General features: G+C 44.2%; 1 protein-coding gene across 5 annotated transcripts in view; it reads left to right on the top strand.

Annotated features, from left to right (window-relative positions):
- OCLN (occludin) overlaps positions 1-17880 on the top strand; it is a 53899-nt gene that overhangs the window by 1940 nt on the left and 34079 nt on the right. For 2 of the 5 annotated variants that reach the window (XM_040622202.1, XM_040622201.1), the window contains exons 2-4: positions 7192-7307; positions 11409-12084; positions 14371-14532. In XM_040622202.1, coding sequence (XP_040478136.1) covers positions 7258-7307; positions 11409-12084; positions 14371-14532 — 888 coding nt within the window. In that variant the 5' untranslated portion in view covers positions 7192-7257. Of the gene's footprint in view, positions 1-26; positions 120-254; positions 311-7191; positions 7308-11408; positions 12085-14370; positions 14533-17880 lie in introns of those variants that run through there. The other 3 variants (XM_040622200.1, XM_040622203.1, XM_040622204.1) reach the window with 3 other exon arrangements.

The raw sequence follows: 17880 nt of genomic DNA, 5'->3' as shown, positions 1-17880 counted from the left end.
GGCCACAACACGCTTCCTCGCGGGCGTGCACCTCCCCCCTTCTCCTTCCCCTGCAGGAGGCGGCGGGACTGCAGGGAGAGCTAGCCAGAGCACCCGGGGACCCGCGCTCTGTGCAACAGGTGAGCTAGTCTTGCGCGGGCCGCAGACCTCCAGCACCAGTCGGGCGTTGCTGCGCATGCCCGGGGGCAGGACGGCCGGGGTGTGGGGAAGGAGAAGGAGGTGGTGGAGGAGGAGTGGAAGAGGACTGAATTCCTGGTCTAGTCCCTGGCTGCGTGCGGGCGGCTCTCTCGGCGTCAGGTGCGCTCGCCAAGTAAGCGCTTTCTTTGGCTCCCGCTGTCCTTGGTGGGTCGGGCGGGGCTGCGGGGGGTAGGTGAGAGTTGGGCGCGGCGCTGGGGGCGCACGGTAGCCTCGGAGTCCCCGCGCGGGATCGTGGCTCGGGTCCTGTAGGGGAGGCGCGGGGGGGAGGACGCCCGGCGCTAGTTTCGGTGGTGGTTTCGCTCTGGGCTGGGACTGGCGGGAGTCTGAAGGGAGCGGGTCCGCCGGGGGAGCAGAGTTGTTCTAATTTAGAGGCTGCCTCGGCGAAGGGCCGTTTGGAGCTGCCGATCAGCTCTTTCGACGGAAAGGCTTAGAGCTCCCTCTGTCCAGGCGGCGCGGGCACCTTTTCGCTTTGATGGGGGGCGGGCGGGCGGTTCCCGAACCGAGCGAGCCCAGCGCTCAGCTCTTCGGACTGTAATGCTGAGAGGTCCTCAGGAAGAGGGGCGCACGCCCGGCTCCTCCGGGGTTCTGAGCCTGAGCGCTGGAGCCGGGGAGCGGGGGGCGCTCGCTGGCCGGGGCGGCTGGGATCCCGGGGCTCCGGGAGGACCTCATCGATTCCGCCCCACCCACCCCGCCGGTATCGCGGGCAGAGAGGGGGACCGGTTTAATCCGTGAAATATTGCTAGAGCCCTGGGGTGGGCCGGCCGGCTCTTGGCATCCAGTTAGTGGGAGTTGTGCGAGCCCGCGTCGTTTTAAGCCTGGGGGCGGGGATTTAATTTCGAGTGAGACTGTACTTCGAGGGAAGCTGCTCACGCCGCGGATTCTCACCCGTGACCCAAAGGCCGCCGCCAGGTGGGCGGACCTCCCTCCGGGCGGTCCCAGCTGGGCGCGCGCTGGCGCGCACCGGCCAGGGCGCAAGGACGCGGACCTGCCGCGGGGCTTGGACACCTACGGGGAAGCGCCGGCCTGCGCGCGGCCAGCCGACATGTTGCTGCGCCGGAGGAAGTGTGCGGGGAGAGCGGGGTTGAGGGGCCAAAATGGCCTCTGCTCGTTGGGGGTAGAAGAGCCATCCCGAGCCCCTGTGTCCCAGGTGAAGCGGGAACCCCGAGAAGCCACGGCATCCTCGGGCCGGCCCTGGGGCTGGCTGGGCACACTGCCCACCTGGAAAATGAGCCGGGGCGGGTAAGAGGCAGCCTTCCAGATTAGTGTGTGGCCCTCACGCACAATAGGTGTATTATTGGGATCCCTGGAAAAGAGAAGCCTTCCCATTAAGGCACTTCTGGTGATTCTTGGTGTAGCTGAAACCTCGTCCTTTCTAGACGGAGGTAGTTTTCTCAAGCTACCCCTTCCCAATAGAGTAGTGTTGCTCTTGCACGGTGCAGATGAATCTTTATTTTCTCTTTTGGGTATTTTAAAATACACATTGTAAATGGCGAAGCCACAGTAATAGCTATCTCCACAAAGCAACACTTCTGAGTAGTTTTTTGCATTTATTTAGTTATTAGGTGCCGCCTTGATTAAATGATGGAGAGGAGGATGGCGAGATTTGTGCAGCTTCCGGGCTGGTTAGGGAAACGATGGCAGTGCCTCCTAAGAGCCAGACACTGTGCTAAGAGAGTTTTGTACTTTGTATCCTTTAATGGTACTGACAATTCTAAAGGGTAGATCTTAATAGAACTCCGTTTTAAAGGTAAAACACCTGTAGGGGAAACATTACAAATGGCGTGGCTTGAAAACTACATCGACTAATCGGGGAGGGTATACTAGAAAAGCAGCCGTCCTTGGTATTCCGGCACCAGAAGGATTTGGTGTTTTTCTGGAACTCTACTTTTGACTAGTCGCGCTGGTCTCATAGAATATTGCCACATCTTGTTTGATGTGAAGGTAAACTTTGTTTTTTTTTTTTAAGATAATGTTGGAATTATTGCCCTTTCAAAATTACAAGAGATTACTTAGGACCACACAAATTGACTGATATAAAATCTTTCACCTGCCCAGGAAGCTGCCAGAAGGGACGTTTTCTTCAGTTGCATTTTAAGGCTTACTTGATTAGAGTCGTGAGCGGGCTTTTTTCATCCAGGTTATTATTTATGGAAATACTGGGGTAAAAAGACCCTGAGGATTTTTGTTACAGCTTTTGTTTTAGCCTCTAGGCTTGCAGCTGTCCCCTGGTGCTGCCCTGGTTCCTAACCTTGACTGTGGTATGAATCACCTGTGGATCTTAAAATAGATTCCGATTCGTTGGTCAGATGTGGGGCCTGAAATTCTGCTTTTCAACAAGCTATCAAATGATGTCCATATGGTTGTGTGTTTCACTCTTTTCTCTCCTTCAGATTCTAAGCACTTAACTCATTTGGTTGAACGTAAAGGATTATGTTTAGTGCTAGCATTGTGAGGAACTTGAAGGCATTCACAGCTGTATTGAAATCCCATCTGTAATATGGGCTGTTGGTTTTATAAATCAAAATGTTGTTTGATCATCACTTTGTATCAGGGACTTTAGGGATCAGTCAGAAGAGTGATGGTCAAGAAAGACATCTAGGTGCTTGTAAACTTGGTATTTCAGTTGGGGTGGAGATGGTGGCAGTTTAAAAAATTAAAAAAAGAGAAAAGAAAAAATAATAATTAGTAGGGGGAATTTGCTCTGAAAATACAACAGGTTTGGTGGATGGAGTGGGTGACCGGAAGGGCACCTCTGAGGAGGGGATATTTGAGGTGAGACCTGAACAGCTGGTTCCTGCCCATTATGGACAGGAAATGCCACGATCAAGTCCCTCCTGGGACTGACACCTTTCATCTCGGTTGAGGTGCTGAAAATATATGGCTGCTTAAGAATCATCTGGAGAGCTTATTTAAAATGCAGTTTCCAATACAGAGCTCATCTATTGTAAAATCTGCCTAATTTTAAAATTTTAGACAACTCACTAATTATGTGCCAATATATAAATAGAAACATTTAGTACCAGCCACAACTTTTAAAAACTTCTTAAAGGCAAATTAACTATTGCTGCATGTGATTGAAAAGGGGCATAATATTTTCAGGCTTTTCTTCTTTGTCTTAGCTTAGCTTTCTATTAGGACAGCTTTGGCCAGTAAACATTTTTAAGGGGAGAACTTTTTTTTATATATATATTTTAACAAGCTTACATGTTTAGTAAAAGTCTGCTGTTTCCCGTATGCTCCTGACTCTAATTCAACTGTTTGACTTAACATCCATCTTTCACTTGATACAGGTTCTGCGACCGTGGCCATTGAGCCCCTTAGGCCGGATCCTGTATCCTCTTCATTCATTTTAGTTTGTCCTTCACTCAACATACATTTATGGAGCAGATAATGTTAATATTGTCCTGCTGGGGATTGGGTAACAGTCTGTTCTTCGTCCCTTTTTTCCTTGGCTGTGACCTGAAAACACAGTCCCATACTGCCTTGAAGGAGACATTAGCATTCCTTCCGTCCAGTCTCCCCAAAAGATCAAACAACTTAAGCTTTGCATAGATGGCTTGAGATAAAAATTGTTGTTTGTTATTTTTGAAGGGTGTGTGGAGTTAGGGTAAGGGAGAGGCTTCCTCACATTGACATGAAATGTGATCCTGTGGTATCTTTTCTTCAAAGAATGGTTTCTGGGACTACAAAGACAGTTCTGCAGATACTTGAAGGCTGCTGCAGTGGTCCTTCTAATATTGATATGACCGGGCCAAACATTTCCCGTTTCTTCAGTCATTTGTCTTAAGACATGGTTTTTCTAGTTCTTGAACAGTCAGTCACCTCCAGGAGAGGCACCTAGTTTGAGCATGGTGTATGAATTTCATGGTTATGCAGAAGTTTATTTTTAAAGTGTATCATTCCTAGATGGAAGCACTGTCTGTGAATACTGTGAAAGTTTGGGATAGCTTGTTAACTTTGTTGAAATTCTCACCAAGGAAATGCACTTTTAAAAATTGAGTCTCCCTTTGTAAAATGATTTGTGCATGTCACCAGTATTTGAAAATGGATACAATGTACCTAAGTGCCTAAGCACTGGAATGTCTCACTTTCAAGATAACCACCTTGCTGTGAATGCTTTTGCTCATCTTCCTTAATACAGTATCTTAATTACTCCAGCCTGGAGGTCAGCTTATCCCCTGCCCTTTGGCACAGTGGGGTAGTGAAGTTCAAGGAAGAGAAATAGAATGAGTGAGCTTTTAAAACCACAGGTTTGTTTTAGCTCATGAGTCTGGCCCTACAGGAAATTTGATACACTGGAAGCTAGTGGGTTGGTTATCCTTTCCAGTGTTTTGTCAGCTGCAAATCTGGATAAGCTTACCCACCTTGTCTGTGGTCACCAAAACGACCTCCCTCTAGGTGGACATAAGTGGTCCGTTCTTTTTTTATTTTTTTTTAAGGTTTTATTTATTTATTTGTCAGAGTGAGAGAGAGTGCGAGTGCAGGCACAAGCAGGGGGAGCAGCAGGCAGAGGGAGAAGCAGGCTCCCCACATGGAGCAAGCAAGGAGCTCCATGCGCCACTTGGTCCCAGGACCCTGATGTCATGAATGGTCCCGTTGTTTTTTTTTTTTTTTTTTTTTTGATCCTGTTTAGATTCCATTTTTCAGTCCCAGAGGAATCTGCCTAACCACACTGTCTGTGCATGGGGATGTGCTGAAGATTCTCGGGCTTCATCTACCAGTTTGGTAGCCTTGTCAAAAAAGGAAATGAAGCTGATATGGCATGGCCTGTTCTTGATAAACTTCCTAAAATTACTTGATCCACAATATAAAATCTCTGGTATTAGAGGAGATATGATAACTAAATTCTGAATCACAAAATAGCAGTTTGGAAGGGGATTTTGGTGTCTGGATTTTTGACAAAATTTAAACTTCAGCCTGAGTCTGGATTAATTTAGAATTTCCAAAAACTACCATGGAGGGGTGCCTGGCTGGCTCTGTCAGTAGAGCATGTGACTCTTGATCTCAGGGTCGTGAGGTCAAGCCCCATGTTGGGCGTAGAGGTTATTTAAAAAACTACCACGGAGCCTGGAATTTTCGGCATAGTCTTGAATGAGTGAGCCCTAGCTGTAAAAGGGCTAAGATTCGTTTGTCAGTATTGGACATTCCGCTTCAGAACTGGAGTCCTACATTTAATAGTGTTTAAATTCAGTTTCTCTTTTTTCTTGTTTAAGATTTATATATTGCGGCGCCTGGCAGGCTCAGTCAGTTAAGCATCTGCCTTCGGCTCAGGTCGTGATCCCAGGGTCCTGGGATCGATTCCTGCATCAGGCTTCCTGCTCAGCTGGGAGCCTGCTTCTCCCTCTGCCCTGTGTCTGCTGCTCTGCCTACTTGTGCTCGCTCTCTCTCTCTGTCAAATGAATAAAATCTTTAAAAAATAATAAAGATTTATTTATTAATTAGAGAGCGAGTGCGTGCCCTCGTGCTCATGAGTGGGGGGAGGGGCAGAGGGAGAAGGGGAATCTCAAGCAGACCCTGTGCTGAGAGCGGAGGCTCTCTGGGGGCTCCATCTCACGACCTTGAGATCACCACCTGAGCCATGGAAATCAAGAGTCAGTTGCTTATACAGCTGAGCCACCCAGGTTCCCCAAGTAGTGTTTAAATTCAGTTTTCTTAAAATGTTCTTTTTTTGAACATCGGTTAGGAAGCCAGCCTGGACTTCTCTTCCGCAGCACTGTAATGTGCTAATGGCCTGAGTTGCCCATTTGTGCATTTGGGTGCTAGTTCCAGGGCTCTACACACTTAGGATTTGTGCATTTTTTGGTATGTTAATACTTCAGTAAAACTTTTTTTTTTTTTTAATAACGTAAAGAAGTTGTCTTCTCTCACTGTGTTTGGAAAATCATGCTAATTGTCTTGGTGTTCCTAACATTCAGTATATTTCCATCTTTGAGGTTTTACCTAATATGCGTTTGGGCAACGTTTTATTCTGAGAAATTTGGAATTGACTATCCTTAAGGATGTGGAGGATAGTTGCCATTGATTCTAAAGAACACAGTGTAGAGAGTTAAAATTTATTTCCCTTTCCTAACATAATACCTTTTTCGTACATACCTTATCTGAAAAGGAAAAAATATTACACACTTTAATATACTCAGATTGTAGATCTTGCTCAAGTGATCTCGCCCCGCCCCACCTTCTTCCTCTTCTTCTTTAAGTCTTGGTCTTTGTCCTCTGCTTATCCCTGTCCTGCACTCGATCGTATAGTCAGCCCTAATAACCAAATAACTGCCTGTTGTCGTTGCTTTTTCTTTGTGTGTGACCTGCTGTAGTACTTCTGTAGACTTCTGTGGTCTAGTGTAGGCCCTTAATAAGTACATGTGGATGGGGGCGCCTGGGTGGCTCAGTCAGTGGTTAAGCATCCAACTCTTGATTTCCTCTCAGGTCATGATCTCAGGGTCATGATCTCAGGGTAGTGAGATCGAGCCCCACATCAGGCTCTGCACTGGATAGGGAATAGTTTGAGGCTCTCCCTCTTCCTCTCCCCCTGCGCCTTCCACCACTCGCGCACGTGCTCGCTTGCTCTCAAAATATAAACATTTGAAAAAATTGTGTTACCAAAACTTAAAAAATAAACACATTTAAAGAAATTTTCTTACTTTTTGCATTTCTTGTTCTTTGAAGGAACGATTTTGAAGAATACCATTTTTTACCTGTGCTGTTAGTGAAATTTTTATTACTACAGCTTAGTCATTGAAGTTAGTATTTGTATGGCAGTGGTGTGCAGAGCGTGGTGCTTGGTGCGGTGAGGACACAGGCTGAATGGTTCCTATGCTTAGTGATTTCCTCTACTCAAGGAATCGATGGTCTGATGTGTAAGAATGGCAGCAAGAAGGACAAAAGGAATAATCATGGTGTGAGAAAATACTTGAGATTGGTATCATTAGTTTTCGTAGCGATGGAAGGAAACTCTGAGCTCAGTAGTAATGCCATTACCCTCCTTACGTTGCTTAGATTGGCGCTTTGGGGAGCTACGGGCCGGACTCATCCTGAAGATCCAGGTGATCATTGCCATCAGCCATGTCATCGAGGCCTTTCGAAAGTCCACCTCCGTATAGACCTGATGAATTGTAAGTAACTCTTTAGTTTTTCTTTTTTTTTTGTTAAGCCTGTCGCATGTAAAAATAAGTATAGTTGAAACTTTCATCTTTTAAGTGTTTGCTGTTAAAAATAACGAAGTAACGTGTGTTTGTAAATTTAGATGGAAACAAAGGGTATAAGGTGGAAGTGAGTTTCCCTCTGAAGCTTAACTCGCAGGATGTGGGGTTCCTCTGTGGAGGCGGCCACTGGCGCCTCTTCCTAGGGTTTGCTTCTGTGTAATCTAGGCTGATACTTTTGCGTCTATGTATTCCCTTCTGCTTTTCCACAAATGGTATGAAGCTTCTGTATTAATGCTTTGTTTGGGTGAGGTGACTGAGCCTAACTTTGACTCATTGTTAATTTTTTAAGTAATACTTTCCAATTTTAGAACATTTTCATCACCCCCTCCCCAAAGAAACCGCTACCAATCAGCACTCACTCTTCGTCCCCCCCCCCCCGCCCCTCAGTACTAGGCCGTCACCAATCTACTTTCTGTTTCTAGATTTGTCCATTTTGCACACTTCCTATACATGTAATCATGCAATATGTGGTCCTCTGTGGCTAAGTCTTTGACTTGGCATAATGTTTTCCACATTGTCAGTTTTAAGAGTGATTCCTGCCATTGTATAAAACAAGAAGCAAAGTTGAGGGTTCTTGGCATCCCTAGTCATTTGGAAATTTAACAATGAAAAATTTTAAGGGGCGCCTGGGTGGCTCAGTCGTTAAGCGTCTGCCTTCGGCTCAGGGTGTGATTCCGGAGTCCTGGGATCGAGCCCCACATCGGGCTCCTCTGCTGGGAGCCTGCTTCTTCCTCTCCCACTCCCCCTGCTTGTGTTCCCTCTCTCGCTGGCTGTCTTTCTTTCTGTCAAATAAATAAATAAAATCTTAAAAAGAAAAGAAAGAAAGAAAGAAAAAATTTAAATTTGTTACAGAGATTTTTTCCTTTAAGTAGTTAGTAGCCTCAACTCTTTCATAACTGTCATAGGAGTTGTGCTCCTGTTACATTGCCTCTCCTAATACCTGAACATTGTAGGGACACAGTTGTTCGTGATGTTGTGGTCCTTAAATTATGCTAGAGAATATAGTAATTGAGTAGTGCTCCATGAACCTGAGACTTATTTTGTGTTGCTTCTGTAAGCATTGGTGAAATACGACGCACACATGGAAAATGGTGCAGAACCCGTGTATGAGATGATTAATAAAGACAAAACAAAATCATCAAATAGGTCAAGAAGTAGGACACCTCCAAGTCATTCTGTGTGTCCCCACCTTTCCCTGGAAAGCACTGTTCTTACATATGGTTATCACTTGCTTTTTTTTTTTTTTTAACCATTTTATATATCCTAAACAGTACATTGCAGTTTTACTTTGTTATTAAACTTTTTTTTGCTTCAGAGGCGTGCTGTAGAAATAAAATGTGAGGGATGCCTGGGTGGCTTGGTTGGTGAAGCATCTCCCTTTGGCTCAGGTCATGATCCCGGGGTCCTGGGATTGAGTCCTGCTTTGGGCTTCCTGCTCAGCAGGGAGTCTGCTTCTCCCTCTGCCTCTACTGCCCCCGCCCCCCTGCCACCCGGTCTCTCTCTAAAATAAATAAATAAAATTTTTTTCAAAAGGAAATAAAATGTGAACCATATGTGTAATTTTGTTTTCTTCTAACCAATTAAAAACAAATTTATTTTAGTAATTATAGTATTAACTTTATATAATATATAATTATAATATTTGATTTTTCACTTAACCTAATATATTTAAAGTATCATTTCAACATGTGATATAAACACTGACTCATGAGGCAGTTTACATTCCTTTTTTTTAATAGTCATTATTTTTTAGAGCAGTTTTACATTCACAGCAAAACTGTGAGAGGACGGTACAAAGATTTCCCATATACCCCCGCCCTCATACATGTGTTGCCTACCGCATTATCAGTATCCCCCCCCCAGAGTGGTACGTGTGTTAAAATTGATGAACCTTCACTGACAAATCATTGTCACCCAAAATACATAGTTAATATTAGGGTCCTCTCTAGGTGGTGGTAAATTTCTTTTTTCTTTTTTTAGTGAGGGAGAGAGGGAGGGAGCATGAGTGGCAGGGAGAGGGGCAGAGGCAGGATAGAGAATCTTAAGCAGCCTCCCTGCTCAGTGCAGAGCCTGACATGGGGCTTGATCTCATGACCCTGAGATCATGACCTGAGCTGAAACCAAGAGTCTGATGCTTAACTGACAGAGCCACCTGGGTGCCCCTACATTTCTTTTTTTACATTATGGTAACTAAATATTTTATACTTAATAGCACATCTTAGTTTGGACTAGCTATATTTCAGGTGTTCAGTAAACCATGTGGCTAGTGGCTGCCTGTTAGCTCATCTCTGTAGCATTCCATCCTATGGATATGTTACAGTTACCTGTTCCCCTCTAGGTAAGCATTTGGACTGTTTCCAGTTTCAGGTTATCATAAACAATGCTTCTGTGAATGTTACAATGTCAGTGGGATTTTAAATGATAGATTCATTTTTAAAAAGTGATATAATCATTTTGGAAAATACTTCAACATTGTCTTATAGAGCTGAAGGTAAAAAACATTTGACTCAAAAATGCTCCTGGATATATACCTTAGAAAAAGACGTGCTTGTGTGTGTGAGGACCCATGTTCAAGATGCCCAGATCTACATTGTTGATGACAGCTCCAGATGGAGACATCCCAAATATCCAAGTAGAATGAGTTACGGAATTTTCAGACGTGACATTTTCAAAGACCAGCTTGTCAGGGTTCTTTCCAGTTTCTCCATTTCCTTGCATTCTTGAAAGAGTGAAGTGGACCAAGGAAATAATGGCAAAAACGAAAGGGGGTGAGGTCAGTTTAGGACTTGAATTTTGCTCCACCAGGACCCACATTTCTTAGATTCTGCGTGTCACACATCAGTGTGTCTGTCTCCAGTGATGTTTATGATTGTATCACTGGAGTTGGCAAGCTGTTTTTATAAAGATCCGGTTAGGCGTCACCCTGATGAGCCCTCATTGAACATCTGATTTATCTTGTAGCTCTTACCATAACTAACTAGAGATACTAACCTGTGTGTTGGAGGGGAGCCTGGGTTGAGACACTTGTGTCGGTCGTTGTATCCTCAGTACTTAGCACACTGTCCCACGCACATCGCTAATTAGCTGTCACATGAGTAAATGAACGAATATGCTTTCTCAGGTAGGAGAGTGAGGCTGCCAGAATTTGGACGTGACACTGGATGGGCCACTGTAGGTGTCGTATCTGAATGCACTGGTCTCACATCACATAAGCAAAGGGTTGACATTGTCGTTCTAAACGGCTTGGGTCCCCTCCCCAGGGATTACAATTTAACTGGTGTGGAGTGCTCCATCTGGGGATTTTACACATTCCCCAGGTGATTCTCATAGGCAGAAAATTCAAGAACCTCTACTCCGTAGAAATTAGAGCAGTCATTCTCAATGTATGGCTCCCAGACTGGCAGCAGCAGCAGCATCTGGAAACTTGTCCTACCCTAGACTTGCAGAATCAGCAGCTTGGGGTTGGAGACCAGCAGTCTATTTTAACAAGCCCTCCGGGTGATTCCGATACACAGAAACTTCACGCGTCAGTGGGTGTCCCAGTACCCTCAGGGTGTTGTAACAAATACCACCCACTGGGTAGCCTATAAACAACACAGATTTATTTCTCACATTTCTGAAGGCTGGAAGTCCACGATAAGGTGCCAGTGTGGTCAGGCTCTAGGGAAAGTTCTCTTCTGGGTTGCAGACCACCGGCTTCTTGTTGTATCCTCACATGGTAGAAGGGGCAAGACAGTCCTCTGGGGTCGCCTTTGTGAAGACACTGTTCGCATTCATGAAGGCTCCAGCCTGGAACCTAGTTAGGCCCCACTTCCTAATACCATCACATTGGGACTTAGGATGTCAACATTTGAATTCGGGGGGACATAAAGTGTCCCATTGTAGTAGGGAGTTACTAATAGGTTTTTTTTTTGACCAGTGGATGGTTTAAATTATTCCACGTACATTGTATGTTCTTTCTGCTTACCTCCAAACAGTATTAACTTGAAAGTATTTTCATGTGCATTTCAGCAAACCCAATCATTATGCACCAAGCAATGACGTCTATGGTGGAGACATGCACGTTCGACCCATGCTCTCTCAGCCGGCGTATTCTTTCTACCCAGAAGATGAAATTCTTCACTTCTACAAATGGACCTCTCCTCCAGGAGTCATTCGGATTCTCTCTATGCTCATTATTGTCATGTGCATTGCCATATTTGCCTGTGTCGCCTCCACACTTGCCTGGGATCGAAGCTATGGAACTGGCTTACTGGGTGGTGGTCTAGGCTACCCTTATAGCAGTGGCTTTGGTAGCTACGGAAGTGGCTATGCCTATGGTTATGGCTATGGTTATGGCTATGGAGGCTATACAGATCCAAGAGCAGCAAAAGGCTTCCTCCTGGCCATGGTGGCCTTTTGTTTCATTGCTGCATTGGTGATATTTGTTACCAGCGTTATACGATCTGACATATCTAGAACGAGAAGATACTACTTGACTGTCATAATACTGAGTGCTATCCTGGGCATCATGATGTTTATCGCCACAATTGTCTATATAATGGGAGTCAACCCAACTGCCCAGGCTTCCGGGTCTATATACAGTTCACAGATATATGCCATCTGCAACCAGTTTTATACATCTGCAACTACCGGACTCTACATGGATCAGTATTTGTATCACTACTGTGTGGTGGATCCCCAAGAGGTATGGGTGGTTTTTGTCCTTGCCCCTGCTTTGGGTAGAGGCTCTCGGGATGCTTAATAGAATCACTTTGGGAACTTCTAAAAAATACTGATGATAAGGCCTCACTTGTATTTATTTATTTATTTATTTATTTATTTATTTAAAGATTTTATTTATTTGACAGAGATAGAGACAGCCAGCAAGAGAGGGAACACAAGCAGGGGGAGTGGGAGAGGAAGAAGCAGGCTCCCAGCGGAGGAGCCTGATGTGGGGCTCGATCCCAGGGATCACGCCCTGAGCCGAAGGCAGACGCTTAACCACTGTGCCACCCAGGCACCCCCCTCACTTGTATTTAAATCAGAATCTGGAGAGGGACTGGGTGTCATTATTAAGATATTATTAACATACCATATAATTCATCCACTTAAAGTTTGGTTCAGTAATTTAAGTATATTCAGAGTTGTGCAGCCATCACCATAATCAGTTGTAGAACATTTTTTACTATCCTCAAAGAAACCCCATATGTAGTAGTAGTAACTTCTCCTTTCTCTAGCCCTTCTCAGATCTAGGGGACCACTAATCTTATTCTATAGATTTGCCTATTCTGGATATTTTATATATTTATATATTTATATATAATATATATATTTATATATTTATATATATTTTATATATACAGAATCACACAATATGTGGGCTTTTATGATTGGCTTCTTTCTTTCTTTCTTCTTCTTTTTTTTAAAAGTTTTATTTAAGTAATCTCTGCACCCATTGTGGGCCTCGAGCTCACAACCTGCAGATCAAGAGTCACATGCCCCTGCCCAAGCCATCCAGGTGCCCCTATGATTGACTTCTTTCATTTCACATTAATGTTTTCAAGGTGCATGCATGTTATGGCATGTTACATCCGTTCCCTTCTATTGTGGCTATACCACATTTTACTCAGTCATCAAATTGATGGACATTGGGCTATGTCCCTGTGAGTACTGCTCTGAACATTTGTGTACAAGTTCTTGCTTGAACCCGTGTTTTAATTTCTCTTGAGTATATACCTAGGGATAGAATTTCTGGGTCTTATGGTATCTCTGTGTTGAAGCTTTTGGGGAACTGCCAGACTGTTCTCCAAACTGGTTGCACCGTTTTCCAGAAATGTGTGAGGATTCCATTTTCCACACATCCTCACCAGCCTAGTTTTGTCTTTTTGATTCTATCCATGCTAATAGGTATGAAGTTGCTAATCCTTTTCCTGATGGATTTCTAATCTTTTTTCCCCTATTTATTTTTTTTCCCCTCTCCTTACACTGACTCAGGAATTCTCACTCTTTTACCTGAATGAGTCACTCTTTGGGGTTAGAGCGTCTCCAGTAACTACCATTATTTTGAAGATTGAAATGTTTTCCCTCCGAATGTCAGAATATTTGTTGTTGGCACTCAGATGTGTCTCTGGTAAACAGGGCAGGGGGTGGGTACTCCTATCTTACCACACCCCCATCTCTCTCAGTCCTCTGAGTGCCCAAAACCTGTATTCACTGAAAAAAGGTATCACTGTTCGACGGCTACACAGAGACCCTCCTGTTATGATGAGAAGACTCCAGGCCAGGGTGCTGGTACCTGCCTCACTTTCAAGGGTCTCCAGGCCAGCGGGCCACTTACCATACTTACCAGACACTGGGAGAACTGTTGGGGTGAGGGTTTCCTTGTCACAGGGCCTTTCTTGTAAGTACACAAAGGACTCCTCCAGAAACCACCTGCCAGACTAAATGAATCACTCATCCATTTTCTCTCATTTACAGCTTGGTTAGATCACGTCTGCGTAATTTATGGTATGGCAGATCCTCTATAGACTGGAATTTACATTCAGTGTAAAAACATTCGCCAAGTGTGTGTTATGAACAAGATTATAAATATGGTTATGTATTTAAAGCTATTTCGGAGAATCATATTTTTCAAGCCCTTTAGGAGGATACTGATGATTGAGTTAATTTACTGGCCATTTTCATCTGTTTATAAAAATAAGGCCATTTGGCGCTCAAGCTTTGGAACTAGATTTCTATAATTTAAAACGGAGCGATGATAGTACCTAACGTTAACCTTGTTCTGAGTATTGAATCAGGCTGTGTATGTGTTACTAGCCTCAGCCCACCTGGCGTGGGCTACATTTTATGTTTCTAAAATGTAACTACTTATATCAGTTTTATATCTGTGAAACCACAGATGTGTAGTGGAGGGCCTTAGGTTTTTACTAAGGGTGGAATAGAATAAACTACAGAATTAAAATCTGTGTCAATATCTTTCATCTCTTTTTAGGCAATTGCCATTGTACTGGGGTTCATGGTTATCGTGGCTTTTGCTTTAATAATTTTCTTTGCTGTGAAAACTCGAAGGAAGATGGACCGGTATGACAAGTCGAATATTATGTGGGACAAGGAACATGTTTATGATGAACAACCCCCCAATGTCGAAGAGTGGGTAAGTATTAAAAAAAAAAGAGCAAATGTCCAGTATTTTATTAAAACCCTAGGTTTCTGTCTCTAAACTTGACTTTTAGTGCTTTGTGAGACTATGTTCTTAGAATTACTTTAAGTTGTGCCCTCATGTTTTACTCAGAACTTTAAGAAGGTGCTATGATAAGTGGAAGTTGTTTTACTGCAAAATGAAAAACGGAAATTTTTAAAAGATTTTATTTATTTATTTTGGGGGGGTGCATGCACAAGCAGGGGGAGGGGCAGAGGGAGAGGGAGAATCTCAAGCAGACTCTGCACTGAGCCCGACATGGGGCTTGATCTCACGACCCTGAGATCATGACCTGAGTCAAATCAAGAGTCAGGCCCTGGGGCACCTGGGTGGCTCAGTTGGTTAAGTGTCCGACTCTTGATATAGGCTCGGGTCATGATCTCAGGGGAATGGGATCCAGTTTTGCATCCAGCTCCAGGCTCAGCGTGGAGTCTGCTTGTCGTTCTCCCTCTGCTCCTCCCCTCACTTGTGCTTTCTCTCTCTGTCTCTCAAAGAAGAAAAATCTTAAAAAAAAAAAAAAAAGTAAGACACTTAGCTGACTGAGCCACCCAGGCGCCCCTCAGATTTTATTTTTAAGAAGTGTGTCTAGGCATTTAAAAGAAATGGCTTCTAAAGGAATCATGCAGAAAGAACTTGGTCTTTGCAAAGCAGAACAACTTCTCCCCCTCCCCATTTATTTTCCTGGTTATCATTTTGGAGGGGAACACTGTTACTTAGGGTGCTTGCTGTCTTGCATTAAGAGAGGTGTTTTTGGAGTGGTTACAGGTGCCATATGTCTAGAGTTTTAACATGGATAACAGCCTAGCAAATTACAGTGACTAATTCTGCATGGATACTTATGAAATACTTCAATGAGGCAGAGACAAATTAGAGCAATTCCCTTTTTATATATACTGTACTGTTATTTCTACCAGTATGTGTAGATGTGATTTGCTGAAAGCTTAGCGAGTTTCATTCTCCAAAAATATCTCAGAAATATGTATTGCTGATACCTAACATGTCTTCAGAGATGTCTGGAATGAGACTTTATTTCTCAGAAACGCTGTGAGGTGAGGAAGCAGTTGGAAGCATCCTCAGAAACTGCCATCATAGGATTCTTTGAGCAGACTGACTTCTTGCCATGAGGATTAGTTGAGAAGCCTGGACACGGCCTCCAGGGGAAGTTGGTTCTGGCTAGTGGGAAAGGAGGAAAGAGCCCTAAGTGTGGGGACTGCTGGTCAGGTCAGGGATGAAGACGTTGCTCATCGTGAAGGTTTCTTTAGCTCTGGCATTCTGTATGTCTGATTTTTTTTTCTTTAAGATTTATTTCTTTATTTGTGAGAGAGTACAAGCAGGGTGAGTGGCATGCAGAGGGAGAAGCAGACTCCCCGCTTAGCAGGGAGCCTGATGCGGTACTTGATCCCAGGACCCTGGGATCATGACCTGAGCTGAAGACAGACGCCCAACCAACTGAGCCACCCAGGTGCCCCTGTGTATGTCTGATTTTAAGAAATCTAGAACTGTAGATGAGATTCTCTTCTAGTGAGTTAAGGAGCCAAAATGAAACAGTCTTAGGAACATCAGAAGGTGTGGTATGTATACGCCACTGAGAGGAGAGTTCCTATGCTCCTGACCTTGCCTTGAGGCCTACTTGGTTTCTTTCTTCCTCCTCCCCCCCCCCCCATAAAGTGTGGAGGTGTGGGGGAGTGTTTTCTTCTGACCTTTAGCTCCAGGCAAGGCCACCTGTAGATGGAATAGGGCAGTCTATTGTGAACTATGAAGTAAATGTTTCGCCGAGAGTTTCTGGGTGTGTCAGTTTTCACTGGCTGTTGGATTTGTTTACTCAAGGTTTGGAGAGCCTAAAAAACAACTCACTCGAGAGACTAATGGTGGTAGAATTGGGAGTTCCAGTGAACTTTGGCCTCTCGGCTGATTTTACTGTCCTGAGGTTTTAATCAGTTCTAGGTGCTTTTGATAATTGGACAGAGCATAGCCTTAACAGTTTATGGACGTGATAACGACAATGAAGCAGAAGCACTTTACATACATACATACATTTTTTTATTTATTTAATCGTTTTGGGTTTTTTTAGGGATTTTATTTTTAAGTAATCTCTACACCTGTTGTGGGGCTTGAACCCACAAATGTGAGATAAAGAGTGGCGTGCTCCACTGACTGAGCCAGCCGGGTGCCCCGGCGCTGGCTGGTTTCTCATCTCTCTTCCCCTTCCCTTAGTTCCCCAAATGAAATGCCTAAGAAATGTTATGGGAAATAAGCTGTTTGGAGGTGATTTTAGCCACAGGTATTTTGCTTTTCCATCCATTCTCTCCTCCCCTGCCCAAGATTGCTTTGCTGAATTCAGTCCCTCTTTCTTGTTTCTTCCGTTTCCTTCCACAACTCTCTGTGCTGTTTTGCTCTGTTCTGCTCAATACCTCTGTCCCTTTGATAACATAGTGTTACAGGATTTGTGTCCCTTTAATGCCCGTGGTTCTTGGTCACGCTGCTTCCAGGAAGGAAGAGGTAGACCACACGAATAGTGGTGGGCAGCAAACCGAAGTTTATTTAGCAAGAGTATAAAGCTCTCAGAGAGGGAGGGGGCCCGAGTGGATTGCCCTTGGAGTTTCTAAGTTTAGGAGTTTTTATGAGCTCTTTCGCAGAACTATCTTAAGCAGTCAGGGTGTCCTGAGTCGTGCCAGTTAGGGCTTTGGTCACGTATTTCTCTACCTATTAGGTTAATGTTTCTGTGCTGATGGTCTTTTTTTCTTACTGGCATCTAGAGGCTTATGTCTTAACTGCCCCTTGCCTGTGATACTGACAAATGCTTTGTGGTTAATTGTCTTATTTCAGGTTGCAGAAATCATTTCGGCAAAGGCTGCAAAACAGAATATTAGTGCAGTCCTGTCTAAGCTGCAGAACAGGGTGTTAGTGCTATTTTATTTAGCTGTCCTGACTCCGTATCTTCTTGTTGCGGACCCTGACCCTCACCGTGTAACTGTCCGACTAACTCCTAACAATAGCTGCCCCAGTGAAAATGTTTGATGCGGCATATAAAGTGCTTGACAGTGGATTAGTGATTTTTCTTTCTTTTGGTTTTTAGGAATTAATACCATAAAAATAATCGTCACTTAAAATAATGGAAAGAAAACCTAGCATTGATTACATGTACTGAGTGAGGATTAAAATTTGACTTCTAGGGGCTCCTGGGTGGCTCAGTTGGTTAAGCTTCCGACTCTTGATTTTCGGCTTCAGTAATGATCTCAGGGTTGTGAGATCGAGCCCCACATGGGGCTCTGCACTGAATGTGGAGCCTGCTTAAGATTCTCT

This window comes from Ursus maritimus, unplaced genomic scaffold (assembly GCF_017311325.1).
Source record: "Ursus maritimus isolate PB19 unplaced genomic scaffold, ASM1731132v1 scaffold_5, whole genome shotgun sequence".
NCBI lineage: Eukaryota > Metazoa > Chordata > Mammalia > Carnivora > Ursidae > Ursus > Ursus maritimus.
The sequence above is the reverse complement of the archived record's forward strand: the minus strand, read 5'-3'. Positions and strand labels throughout refer to the sequence as shown.